The 13,593-nt window shown below is 53.4% G+C and overlaps 1 protein-coding gene across 1 annotated transcript in view; it reads right to left on the bottom strand.

The window, feature by feature from the left end:
* Positions 1-288: 288 nt before the first annotated feature.
* AATK (apoptosis associated tyrosine kinase) overlaps positions 289-13,593 on the bottom strand; it is a 74,045-nt gene continuing 60,740 nt past the window's right edge. Inside the window, 15 exon segments of the mRNA XM_033138995.1 lie at positions 289-410; positions 1,724-1,958; positions 2,477-2,637; positions 3,203-3,478; positions 3,480-3,694; positions 3,697-3,951; positions 3,954-3,993; positions 3,995-4,127; positions 4,129-6,138; positions 7,064-7,213; positions 8,258-8,379; positions 8,906-8,990; positions 10,653-10,786; positions 11,527-11,614; positions 13,337-13,455. Of these exon segments, the coding sequence (XP_032994886.1) occupies positions 2,563-2,637; positions 3,203-3,478; positions 3,480-3,694; positions 3,697-3,951; positions 3,954-3,993; positions 3,995-4,127; positions 4,129-6,138; positions 7,064-7,213; positions 8,258-8,379; positions 8,906-8,990; positions 10,653-10,786; positions 11,527-11,614; positions 13,337-13,455 (3,702 nt within the window). The 3' untranslated portion in view covers positions 289-410; positions 1,724-1,958; positions 2,477-2,562.

Raw genomic sequence — 13,593 nt, 5'->3', positions numbered from 1 at the left:
AGGTGGGGTATCAAAATGGCTTGGGTGGAGGGGGGCAGCGATGTTAGCGAGGTCACAGCTCTACCCTTTAAATGCTGTATGTACTATATGTCTATATGTCTATCTGTACATATACACACCCACACACGCACACACACCCTCTCACATCCACACGCTTGTCACAAAATCGCCACGCTGTGGGGCATCTCCAGCCTAGCAGCAGCCAGAACTGGTCCAATAAAATCCGCCTCTTAAAAAAGAAAAATATATATATAGTAAGAGTGAGGCCCCCACCGCCACCCAAGTTCCGGGCCTCCATCCTTACTCCTTAGCCCCGATGCAGAAACAATGCTGTAGGGGGCAAGGTGACAAGTCCAAAATTGAGGCCCATGGCTAAGCTCATTCTCTGTCGCCTCTGTTTTCACTGCTTCCTAAAAAGAGAGGGAAAAGGCGGAGTTAGTAACGGGGCGTCACAACCTTAAAGGAGGCCTTGTACATAGCTTTCCAAGTTGCAGAATCCATTCTTACTGCATGAAATGCAAGGCTGTGAAGGCTGTTGAGAACCAAAGGAGAGACAAATGCCCAGCCTAGCCCCCATGACTTAAGCCAATTTTATAGTTCATGCCACCAGCCCCTCACCCACCTCTACAATGATTTGGGGTGTTGTTTTTTAAAGGAAGAATACAATCAGGTTCCCCAACATAGAACAGAGTGCAAGCAGGCTTGCATCTTAGGTTGCTTTGGAACCAGAAGCCCCATTCAAAACATTCCGCTCAGGCACTCAGCAAAGGTTGATGAATGGGGCTTTTGCCCTCAGCCAAACCCCACCTTGCTATTTACCACCAGTCCAGGCTGCTGTCATTGGCTCTGGCTCCCCCTAGCTGTTGGCCTCCCTGCCGTCCTCCCTACCACTCCCAATGGGCGCCAGTCCACTGCAGAACTCGACCCAGATTATGCTTTGCAACCTGAGCCTCGCTGGCCAGAGCTTGTAATCCAGGAGGAGTCCATAATTTGCCTGTAGTTCCTTCATTGATGGTGCACCCTGAACATGATCCCAGTGGGTTTAACAGAATGGGTTGTGCCCAAGTGAACATAGGCAAACAACCTTGGATGCTTCCATAGGAGTTATTCATTCTGGAGTGTCTTAGGTCTTCCCCCATTCAGTTATATTTTGAGAACAGGAACACACAATGTCCATCCTAACAAACCATGGATCAATTCAGTGAAGTTGTAGGGGAATATCCTCCTGGCCCTACTTCCTACAAAACGAGCAGTCACACTCTTTTGGTAGACAAAGGCACCTCGGAGGGGCTCTAAGGTCCACGTGAACAAAAGCTTCTTAGAAGGATCTCTCTTAAAAGCAGATCCATATCCCTGTTGTTTCCATCTATTCAATTGCTGTGTACATTACAAAATGTGGTGGGTTTTTTTTTTTAGTGCATTTGGTATACTGAAATTGTTTCACATAAACATGGCCTTGGTAGAATTTTTATGGACTGGTGGTCCACACAAGTTCCATCACTCAACAGCATCCCGTGGAAATCAGGACTGTTCCCCATTTCCTATTCATGTTTAATTATTCCTCCCATTTCCTACCGTTGATCATGTGACATCTAGGCCAGGCCATGTGGCTTGACAGACATTTCCTCCAGACCCCAGGGACAGAAAGAGCTACATGCTTGAGACTTCTGGGCTCACCCCTTCTCAATGGGCCCCTTTCTTCTGCTACCTGAATGCACCTTACCTCCTACAGACCCGGTGTCCGAGTCAGTGACGTGTGTGATGGAGAAACCTCGACACGGGGGCAGGTGAGACTGTGAAGCGTGAAAACTGGATGGGCAGCACCTGCTTCTGAGCTGGCACTAGTGTGGGTGGCAGTCCGGGGAGGGCAGGCTCAGGTGTCGCCAACGTCAACGATGGCATGACGGATGCTTTCACTGGCATGAGGGGGAAGTCATCTTCCCACTCAAAACCACCACCTGAAGAGGGAAGACACACAGTGGAAGGTAAGGAGCTGGGCCCAAAATCCCACCCCACATTTGGCCAATTGTGCTCCGCTGCTTCCTGTTAGTCTCCCGGCCAATTGCTGCATTGCCAAGTTCCTACTACCATAGTCCAAAAGGTCTTGCTATGCAGCAGGGCCAATTTCTATCCCCCTCTAGTGGCCAGATGCAGATTGCTTTACGTAAGCTGCTGCTTGGAGCAATGCAGCCCATAATCTGTTCCAATCAAGTGACACAATGGCCTTCCAGCTGTTGTCATCGACTACAGCTCCCATCATCCCCAAGTCTGACCCAACCAAATGGCTAGGGCTGCTGGGAGTTGACAACATCTGGAGGGTGCCCCATCTCCGTTGCATAGTGAAGCGGTGTAAAAATACGGCACCCAATAACAGACCTAGACGGGTTGAGATCAGAAAAGCAGCCTGTGCATGTGTCATGATGGAGGAACATCAGGGCCCCGCAGAGCCCTGCTCCGTTCCCTTCTGGTTTCCTACCCTTACTCTCTCCAGAGGTGCTCCCTTCCGAGGAACTGCTGGGTGCATCTGTTCTCTCTGCTGGGCTTGGGGAACCGTTGCTGTCCTTATGCACAGGTGGTGCCACAGGAGGTTCTGTTACTCCGGGAAAGGATGCTCTGCCAGTTCCTTCGTGGGGCTTCCTGTGCACAGAAGAAACAAATGGGCAAATTATCTCATTGTCTCCGGGGAGCAACTTCTGGGATCCAGGTTGCCCTCCTGGGAATAAACACCCTCCTACCTTTATTTGCTCCCAGGGTGGCTGCCATAATTAACGCCCCCCGCTCCCTCCCCCCGCTCGCAAACCCTGGCCTTGCAAAAAGTTTGGGTCACTCCCATATTAATGTAACTGGTTTGTTTTTTTAAAACAACAACAACAACTGAGAATCATGTTCAAATTTAGGTCTGAGACTAGGATGAAGGTTTCTTTGTCCGGACTTGCAAGACTACGATCAAGATTAGTGGATGTTGGTAACCAGCACCGTTCAAAACAAATGATGAAAAATATACTCAGTTAAGAAATCAGCAGGTGCTTATAGCTGGGGGGTGGGGGGTATTTTCTGTTGTTTGCAGAATGGAAATTGCAGAATGCACAAAAAGTGTACGTTTCCTACAAAAGAGGCACACAACTTTCGATTCGTGTGTATGCTAAAGCATACTTGAGGCCTCTTCCGGTTGTCAACTCCAGCCCGCCAGAAAACAACTCACCTGGTCAAAGAGGTAGACAGTGACATCTTCGATGAAGGAGACCGCTTTCTTCTTGCGTTCGAGGTCATCACAGAAGGTCTCCACCAGCAGGCTGGGCATCTTGAGCAGGCTGCGCAGGTTGCGGGCACTGTGGCTCTCGGCCACCACAATGGGCACAGCAGGCAGCTCCTCCTCACTCTCCTCGCTCTGGTCCTGGATGCTGTAGCACCGCAGCTCCTCGTCCGACTCATCGCTGTCCTCCGTGTCGTCGTCCTCTTCCTCAAGCTCAGCGGGGACAGGACAAGTGCCGAGAGGGTGCCGCTGAAAGGTCCAGCGAGAGCCCAGGGCTGCTCTGGGGCTGCTCGCCCTGGCAGCATCGTTCCTGCCCTTCCCCGGGTTCCTCTGCCACTGCATTGCTCCCCGTCCCCGCATCTCCCTCGCAAGCCCCATTCGGCACATCTGGACTCACAACCACAGGCGACAAGAAAAAGGACCTGGTGGCAGGGGGCAGCACCTGGGCACGGCAACAGCCCCATTGCCTCTGGATGAGTCCAGCTCAGCAACAGTGACTCCATTCACTACCAGCTCCTGTGACAAGCTTGTCCCCGTCCCCTGGTTGCTAGTCGCTGGAGGAAAGGTACACCCCATGCCATCTACCTGTGGGCAAGTGGGCTCGAGGAAAGTAGGCCGAGACTCGCCTGCGCTATTTTGGTCGGGGTCCTTCCCCAACTCTCCAACGTCTGCCTGGGGGAGCTTTGGCTCATGCCCTCAGAACCATCACTGTCCCCTTCCCCATCCTCCCGAGTCCCCCCCTTCGGTATCGTAGTCGGAGAAGTAGGCCGAGTCACGGTAAGGGTTCTTCTCGTCTAAGCCCTGCAGCTCAGCGCTGAAGGAGTTGGAGAGGCTCAGCTCTTGGCTGGGCCCTCGGGGCCGTCGGTGCCTTTTCTAGCTGGGTGAAGGCCTCGGGCTCCCGTGGCTCATGAGGCTCCTTCAGGACAAATTCAGGTGACTCGTAGTTCTCTGTGTCGTAGCCGCTGTCTAAGGCTTTGGGCTGGCTTGAGGGCACGTAGGCTGTGGGGCTGAATGCTTCGCAGGAGCTGGTGGTGGAGGGGATGTCCAGTGACTCCAGGGAGTCAGGGGTTTCCACCTGCTTCTGCAAGGACTTGAGGGTGACTATGACGTCCTGCCGCTCGGTACAATCAACTGGGAAGTCAGTGAAGACCCCGGACGTGAGCTCAGCCGTGTCCTCATCACTGGCCTCATCCAAGTCAGGGAAGCTGGCGCTTGAAACAGTCTTGTCTGGCGTCCTGTCTTGCTCACTGGTCGTGGTGTTCTTGCCACTGTCCACGTTGATCTCTCGCGGCACTTTGGGCGAGCATTCGGCCGAGGTCTCTTCCACCACGATGGGGTCTTCTCCAGTTCCCGGTGCCTCCTCCTCTGGCACGGTGGCACCCCCTGTGTCCGTGTTGTTGGCGGGTTCCAGTGCTGACACCACTAAATCCGTGTCCCCCGGTGGTGGTGGAGTGGTGGCAGCCAGGAGGTACTCCACCTCGGTCAAGGGATTTGTGGCATCACCTGCGCCGATCTCTATGCTGGTAACCTCGGCTGAGGCTCGTTCCTCTGAAGGCAAGTTGGTGTCCAGGCAGGGGGAGCCCGCGTGAGATGATGCCACCCGCTCCTCGCCAAGAAGGGCCGCTCGCAGGTCCTCGATGCCTAGCGTGGGGCCATCACGGGGTACAGTACACAGCGGCTCTGCCATGAGTCCCTGGAAAGTGATCATGTGGCGGTAGCACCAGCTGTCTTTGGCAGGTGGCTCACACGGCGGCAGCAGGTGGCAGCTGTTGTTATTGGCAGAGGTGTTGGACGTCCAGTGCTTGCTGGAGGAAGGGGACCCATTGTTCTCATCCCCTTCGCTCCCTGGGCTGCCACACGAGTTCTCCTCCTCCTCCTCCTCCTCTTCCTCCTCCTCTCCCAGTTCCAGAGTGACCGAGTCTGCCACTGCAGCCTCCTCCTTGCAGGCGTAGCCCACCGAGGGCGAAGCACCAAGCGGGTCAGCAAATATGCTTTTCTGCGGAGCTGCCACAGGCCACTCAGAAGCCCCGTGCTCCTCGAGCAGGTAGTCCTCGGGGCTGTCTTTCAGGGAGGCCTCGTAGTACGGCGAGGCCTCCTTGTCCCCTTGCCCTCCATAGGAGTAGTAGTCAGGGGGCTCCCAGTGACCGCTGTCCCCATGTGCGCCAGAATGCCCCAGCAGGGGCTCCATGGTGAGAGAGACGGTGGGGCTGCTGTTCGACTCGTAGCAGCCCTCCTTGGCTTGCCAGTGGGAGGGGCGGCCAAACTCCGGGCTGTAGGAGCACATGGTGTAGTCTAGGTCCGTCCCACTGCCCTCGGAGACCGCCTCCTCGATACGGATGTAGTACTCGCTGTTCAGGGAGGGGCTGTGGGCACTCAGCACGGGCACCACACCTGGTGTGTGCAGGCCGGGGCAGCCCTGCACTTTGCACTCGTAGCAGGAGGGCGAGACCCCCAGGCTGAGGTGCCTGCCGTCCCCTCTTCCACTGCTGCTGCTGCTGGCAGCGTAGTAGAGCTCGTGATAACGCGCGGCGTCGCGAGGGCTCATGGCCGAGGCTGGCAGGTGCTCAGTCTTCCCTTGGTCCCACTTGTACTCAAAGTTCAGGCCGTGGCTCGTCTCCATGACGGTCAGGACATCGTCGCCATCGTTGGAGAAATGCTCCAGCAGGGGGAAGGACGAGAGCTCAACGCCCACGTGGCTGGAGCCCGAGCCCGAGCCGTCTCCTCTTCCACCACCGCCGCCAGGCTTCATGGAGTTCCAGCGCCGCTCAAACTCCTCCTCAGCCTCCGGCGCTCCCTTGGCGCACAGGTACGAGAGCAGGAGGTGCACCTCCTCGGCAGTGGGGCGCTGCTCTGGCTGCAGCCAGCAGAACTGCATCACCTCGTACCTGCGCATAGGGAAGAGCAGAGGATAGGTGAGACTCGGTTGCTCCTTTGCTCTGGGGACAACACTCAGCAATTATGTCATTCGCAGAGCCAGCCTTCCTCCATCCGCAATGTGCTCCTTGCCAACAACCTACTTGGCAATGTGCTCCTTGCTACCCTAATTCCCTAGTGAAACTCTTCCTTCTCTTCTGCACACACCTAAAGCCACCCCTTTAGACCAGGGGTGGCTAACCTCACGCTAGGGCTGAGCAATGTCTGGCTTTCAAAGATGCAATATATCCCCAGCTAAACATTGTGATGTACCGATATACCACAATCCCTGAAATAAGGATGTAATCAGTACTGATTTTTCTAGGGAAAGTGGTGCCGGAACCAGTGGCGGAGCTTCATGCTCTGGCACCGGGGGGGCGGAGAGCAGGCGGGGCTGGGGCTGGCACGCATCCTGGGGGTGTGGCACCCAGCGCAGGCAGGGGGCAGCTGCGATGGCACCCCACCAGGATTGCGCTGCCGGGGGCAGTGCACTCCCCCCGCACCCCTCTTCCTCCGCCAGTGGCTGGAACTAACCATGAATGCCTCCCTTGGGTGCCCACCTGAGAGGTGCTGGAACTTTGCTAGAGAGTGCTCACTGGCACCTGCAAAGCTTGTGCTCTACCCACTGAGTGGCAGCCTTTTTGCCCCTTACTTAAAAGATACATTTACCAAGCTTGCAATTTGCCAGTCCTGGTGGCTTGGTGTGCTGTTCGCTAGCAAGAGGGCTAAGATGGGAGTCTGGCACCAAAGACATTTATCAGCATCTGCCCACCCACACACCTGATCCCACCTGCCTAAGGTCCAGCCTCCTCCACGCTTGTCCTTTAGTGCCTGCTGGCCACCTCTGCCCCTCGTGGGATGACATGCCGCCCCCCCCAAGAACCCCGCTTCACTCACCAGCGGTCAGACAGTGAGAGTGGGAGCTGCGGCTTAGGAAGTTTAAGCTGCTGCTCTTTGATGGCGTAGGTGAGCACCTGCCGGTCTGAGTAGTGGCAGTAGGGCTGGCTGCCCAGTTCAAAGAGCTCCCAGATGGTCACGCCCAAGGACCTGCCAAGAGAAGGGGCTCAAAGCACATAGAAGTGGCAGGTGGCACCACCATAGTGGGGAGAGTGCTGGGTCACCCAGGCCCTTTGAACCCAGGGAAGTTGCATTTACCCACACTACCAAAAGTACCAAAACCTGGTGCAATGCTCATGGGATTACTGTGCTTGATTGGCCAGCAAACTCGCCTGACCTGAACCCCATAGAGAATCTATGGGTCATTGCCAAGAGAAAGATGAGAGACATGAGACCGAGCAATGCAGAAGAGCTGAAGGCCGCTATTGGAGCATCCTGGTCTTCCATAACACCTCAGCAGTGCCACAGCCTGATAGCATCCACGCCACGCCACATTGAGGCAGTAATTGATGCAAACGGGGCCCAAACCAAGTACTGAGTGCATATGCATGCTTCTACTTTTCAGAGGTCCAATATTGTTCTATTTGCAATCCTTGTTTTGTTGATTTCGTTTAATATTCTAATTTTCTGAGATTGTGAATTTGGGGTTTTCATCAGCTGTATGCCATAATCATCACAATTATAACGAATAAAGGCTTGACATCTCTCGCTTTGTATGTCATGAGTCTATCTCATATGTTAGTTTCACCTTTTAAGTTGAATTCCTTAAATAAATGTACTTTTCCACGATATTCTAATTTTTTGAGTATCACCTGTAGAATGTGCTACAGTAGCCCAGCAGGGAAGTTTACCACGGTGCACATCACACAGGAAGAGCAAACTCAGCAGGCATATCCCATGTTGCACTGTAATCACATTTTTCCTGGCCAAAGGTTTCCATTTGGTTGTTTTCGAGCAAAATGTAACCTAAGCCAGAGAGTTGCCCGCTGGATCGCAACAACCATAAAATATTACTTAGTGATGAGATGCTGTAAGAGATGTTTACCTGGCTCAGTAAAATCACTGCCCCCTTCCCCCCCCCCCGGCCAAATCTGGCCTACGGGTTCACGTCGCTGCTATCCCACGCTCTTAAGGTCACTTCCCCCCCCCCCCAGGAACAGCTCCTTCCCACCCGTACCACCCCCGATTTCTCACCAGATATTGCTGGTCTTGGTCTGGTCAACAATAAGCAGGTTGCCATGCACCTCGTCGATGAGTTCAGGCGCCACCCAGCGCAGGGGTACCCACAGTTGGTCAGCCGTCACAAAGTAGTCATCCTGCCAGGCATGCAGGGGCAAAGCAAGACAACGTCAAACCGGCACCAACAGAAACAGCAATCGCGACCTGTCGTGGATGCTTCAGCTGAGATGCCTGGGTTGCAGGGTCTTGGGACTAGATGACCCTTGGAGTCCCTTCCAGCTCTGTGATCCTATGACAAAGGTGGCCTAGTCCACTCCACCCAAGAACCGCTGTTGTTGGAGAATAGCCTGTCCCCCCACCTCTATCCCTTTTGCTCGGCCTTAGACACTGTTGCTGGGAGAATGGCGATCCCCACATCCCAGCCTGCCTCCAGATGCATGTCCCTGCGCACGGCTATGCCCAGGTGAAGCAGGCACGGTCCTGTTTGCCAACCACTTGTTCCTCCTGCCTTTTCTCCCCTTAAAATGTTTGCACTCAAGAGTTGCCCCTCACCCCCAAGATGGCTGCTACCGCCATTAGCCTTGCGGGGGCCCTGAACACAAACCCCAACAGCAACGCTGGCTTGTGCTCCCTGTCCAGCTCCCGCCCCCAAAGCTGACTTACTTTGTATTTGCAGTGAGAGAGGCCGTAGTCGCCGATTTTGACTGTCAGGTCAGCCGTGAGTAAGCAGTTCCGCAGCGCCAGGTCACTAGACAAAAGAAACGCCCAGCTAAGATTACACAGCGGAAGGCGTGAAGCGACGGGCCAGCCAAGGGAGCTCATGCATTGTGACCCAGATCAGGCCAACAGAAGCTATAGGGCCGGGGAGTGGGAAAGGGCTGACCAGATGTGCCAGGGCAGGATCCCAAATGTGCCCTCATCCAGTTTGCTTAGCACACCAAGACCAATAATGAATCTCTGAATGGCCACCGGTTGACTATCTACTGAAATGCACCAAGAGTCAACTCCACAGAGCAAGGTGCAGTCTGAGCATCACAGACAGCAGTCTGAACTCACTGTCAACTGCCTCCCTCCCTCTTGATTTCCCCAGCAATGTCCCTACAGCAAAGCTCTATCTTTGAAGGATGTAGCATTTCAATCTGCTCTTGCCCGTGCAAAGTCTAGTTCCTAAAAACACCCTTGTACCTTTAGGGAGTGAGAGGGATAGGTGGGAATGGGGGACGGACTCATCTAAGACCATGAAGTGAGATCACGGCAGAGGCAAAATTTAGCCTAGGGGCATCCAGTTTGTAGCTCAATGCACTCCCCAAAAGGACGACTCCCATCCTCAGAAGATGGCAGAGCTCAGCCTCTTCAACAAAATCACTGATGCTGGAGTCTCTTGAGTGCCACTCACTCAGCACCAGGATATTGTTGGGGAGGAGGAGCAGGATGACGGGAGGAGATCAGGATCTGCAGAAGGGTATCCACAGCGGGATGGTTTCTTCCTGGAGTGCAAGTTGCATGCTGGAGACCCACATTTCCAGGAAGAGCAAACAGGAAGAAGACAAGAACGCCATTGCAGGACAAAGCTATCAAGCGACACATGCCATACCTTGCACACACTGGCCATAAGTCCACATAACTTCACTCCCCACAAAGGACCTTAGGGCTCACTTTCTCCCTTAGGCCACAACTTCCACCCAAGAACCCAAGGCTTCCCATTTCTCAGCCCATAAACCCTTTAGAAAATCCAAAAGCAGAAATGAAAGCCTCATCTCTGCTTCTGTGGATCATCACCACGTCCACCTCCAGCCACCAGGAACCAAACACCCTACCTCATGCTGCGTTCATAAACATGGCAACACCATCATATGGAAAGAGACCATCAGTGGCGGAACTGGGTGCAGCAGATTCCAAGTTCAGTCCTCCTAAGTGGGGCTGGGAAATACTCCTGTCTAAGATTACAGAGAGCTGCTTCCAGTCGGTGTAGACCAGTGTTCTCCAAAGTTGGGTCTCCAGTCCAGCTGTTTTTTGGAGTACAATTCCCACCATCCCTGACCACGGGTCCTGCTAGCTAGGGATGATGGGAGTTGTAGTCCCAAAAAAAAAAAACCACCTGGAGACCCAAGTTTAGGAAACACTGGTGAAAACAAAACTGAGCTATATGGACCAATGGTCTGGCATGGAATACAGCAACTTCCACAGGGTGGTTTTGACAGTGACATCTGCTGCTCCATGAATCACTGCGTGCACATCCCATTTTATTTCCTGCTGCATTTTGGGCCTAGCGCTTTACTGATACCGCTGGTGCTCCACTGTCAACCCCAATGAAGAACTTGGCCCCTTTCCCAGGGTTCCTCCCCACCCCTACTCCACACACTCCCATGTGAAAGTGTGGCAAAGGAACGAGACAGGAACTCTGACTCACCTGTGCACATAGTTGTTGCGGTGAAGATGCAGCAGGCCACAGGACACCTCGCAGGCCATACGTTGCAAGGTGAGAGGGTCTGGTGCCAGTGCCTCGGCCGCATGGCAGCTCCGCAGGTAGCCCTTCAGGTCACCCTGTCAGGGTGGCAGCAGCAGCAACAACGTTACCCATGGGCACCACTGCCTACAGACCTTTCTTGTGCGGTCTCAATGGGTGGGTTGGAGGAGAACAAGAGAGAGAAACCATCTCTGCAATGCAGCCAAGGGGGTGGGTGCCAAGCCCCAAAGAAGGCCCGAGGGGAGGGAGAGTCATATGCACCAAACCCAGGGATAGGAAAGTCTGTGGCCCTCCAGGTGTTGCTGGACTCCAATTCCCATCAGCTCAAGCCAGCATGACCAATGGACCGGGACGGATGGGAGTGAGAGTCCAGCAACATCTGGGTGGCAGGAGCAGGGAAGAGGTTTCCCCAGCCCTACACTAAACTGCCAGTACCCCACAGAGGGGGAGGGGAAACAAAGCATATTTTGGAGAGAGTACATGGGATACAGAACCTTGTGTCCTTCCAGATGTTATTGAATGGCAACTTCCATCATTCCTGACCATTAGGGATGATGGGAACTGGAGTCCAACATTACCCAGAGAGCCACAGATTCCCCCAGAGAACTCAACAGCAGAAGGAAAACCTCTGGAAACCAGCAAATGGTTTCACGTGACCCAAGCAAGAATGAGGAGAGGAGATACGGTATGAACCCAAACAAGGATTTGGCTCTCGTCCAGCCACGGTCTTGTTGCTTACCTGCCCCTCAAAGCTCAGGGGGGGTTGGGGGGGGGAGAGAGAGAGGAAGCGTGCAATTCCCCTCTAGCAATGACTCACCAATGGGCAGAACTCCATCACCAGCAGGTAGGGCGTCACTTCTGCACACTGGGCCAGGCACTGCAGGAGATTGGTATGCTGGAGCGCCCTGTGAAACAGGGGAAGAGCAGGAGAGAAAGCAGGAGAGTAAAATGGGACTGAAAGGGGAGGGGGATAAAGGAAAGGAAAGAGTCCAGAGCTGGGGAAGGGCTAAGGGAAATGCGCAGAGCGGGCAGGGAATTGCATCAGCAGCACTGCAGATCAAAAGAAGCGGAGACTCAGGGAGCAAGGGGATGGGAGGATCCTTAGGGAAGCCATTGGGGCCAGGGGCCAGGACAGCCAAGAAGGAGCAGGCTGGGCCTACAGGTGAAGCCCCAAGTAGGTTAGCTGAGAAAGATTTGCTCCAGGGTGTGCTCTCCTCTCCCCTCCTTTCCAAACAACTCACACAATAGGTTCATGCAGGGACAGGGAGGGGCTCCTATGGCACAGCCCTGTACTGTCAATGAATAAATGGGTCCTAAGCTGTGCTAGCCACCACAGCACGGCCAAGGACAATAGGGGGGTTTGTTCATGAGTCGGTACAGTAATTCATTGCTTTCCCAGAACCGTCCCATCCCTCCCCTTCCCTCTCGAATCCAAACCACAGCCCCTTTGACTTCCTTCCAGAACAGCTTTCCCAGCAGGTGATACAGACAGAACAGCTTTCCTAGCAGGTGATAGAGAGAATGGGGTTGCTTAGAAGGAGTACATTTTCCCCAGGTGCCTCAAGCGTGTTAATACCTTGGGGGCCACTGACACAAAACCAGGAAATATTAGTTATACTGGATTAATTGTGTGTGGGAAAAGGTGCAAGGATACTTTGAGGTTATCAGGAAAGAGGGGGGGGGGACACATTTTGGTGTAAGTCCTGCACGGTGCTAACAAAAATTCCCAAGCACACACCTTTGGGCAACTGGGCTAAACAGTAAGCATTTGAGATCAGTCCAGCTCCGTCTAAATGTCTTCTATAATAAGTTGGACATCATCATTTTTACTAGGATTTTACGTTTGTAATGCCTTAACTACTTCTGCCGCCGGTTTCAACATTTTTTAGTTCCAGCGTCTGCTGCTAGGCTTTCATTGTTGGTTGATTCTACAGGGTGTATCTCACTGCTTGTAGTTCGTTTTGGTCATTGTGTTGTATACAAGGATAGGGCTCTCTTGATCATTAACAACACTGCGATGTGTCAGGGTCTAAACAGTACAGAGAGTCTAATCAAGCAGAGCAAGCTCCCTGCTGCAGGCAACTGAGCCCCCACAACATTCAGGAATGGTGGCAGGGACTTGCAGGAAGGGGAACAGGTCAATGGGGGCTCATCTGTGGTCTCCCAAATGGGAATCAAAATTATGGTAGAGTGGGAGGTGTGAATGAATGAATAGCTCTTATGGTCGTCTTATATAGTTTTATTCTTTAACATTGTCAAGTTTCTCTGGGCACATCCATGGGAATGTGGTATTTATTTAGAAGGCAAGCAAGTTTCCAGAAGTACATTTCCACTCCGGCTCGGGGGAAGACTTAAAACCCCAAGCCACATAACACAGGTCCTCTTATAACAGGTTCTCTCTTGGCCAAGGTCATCAATAGGGCTGGCCCAAGACGTTCCGCTGCCTCAGGTCGAACAGCAAGTGGAGCCACTTCCCCCAGGACAAAGTGCACAGCACCCAAGTTTGGCCATGTTACTTTGACACCTGAGACAGAAAATCCCACAAGCACACACCTGGGAGTACAAATACAGTAATTAAAAAAAAACACCCAATGTTTCTTATTACAGAAAGACCCTGGGGAACTTACCTGTAAGGCTGGGCCTCTTCCAGGAACTGCATCTGATCTTGAACACTGGCACTGGCTTTGAGTTCCTTCACTACCACCTGAGTGCTGCTCAGCCCTGCATTCACCTCACCGAGGAACACCTGGGATGGGAGAGACAGGGCATTAGCCTGTTGGACCTTGGGCTCCTGCTATAGGACAGGGCCACTGCATGGGCCAGGAAGCGCCATTATCTCTCAGTGTCTGTCAGAGAGCGAGGCTGTTGCAAAATGCCAAACGAG

The sequence above is a fragment of the Lacerta agilis genome, chromosome 2 (genome assembly GCF_009819535.1).
Source record: "Lacerta agilis isolate rLacAgi1 chromosome 2, rLacAgi1.pri, whole genome shotgun sequence".
In the NCBI taxonomy this organism is placed as follows: Eukaryota; Metazoa; Chordata; class Lepidosauria; order Squamata; family Lacertidae; genus Lacerta; species Lacerta agilis.
Note: the sequence above shows the minus strand (reverse complement) of the source record. Positions and strands in the feature narration are given on the sequence as shown.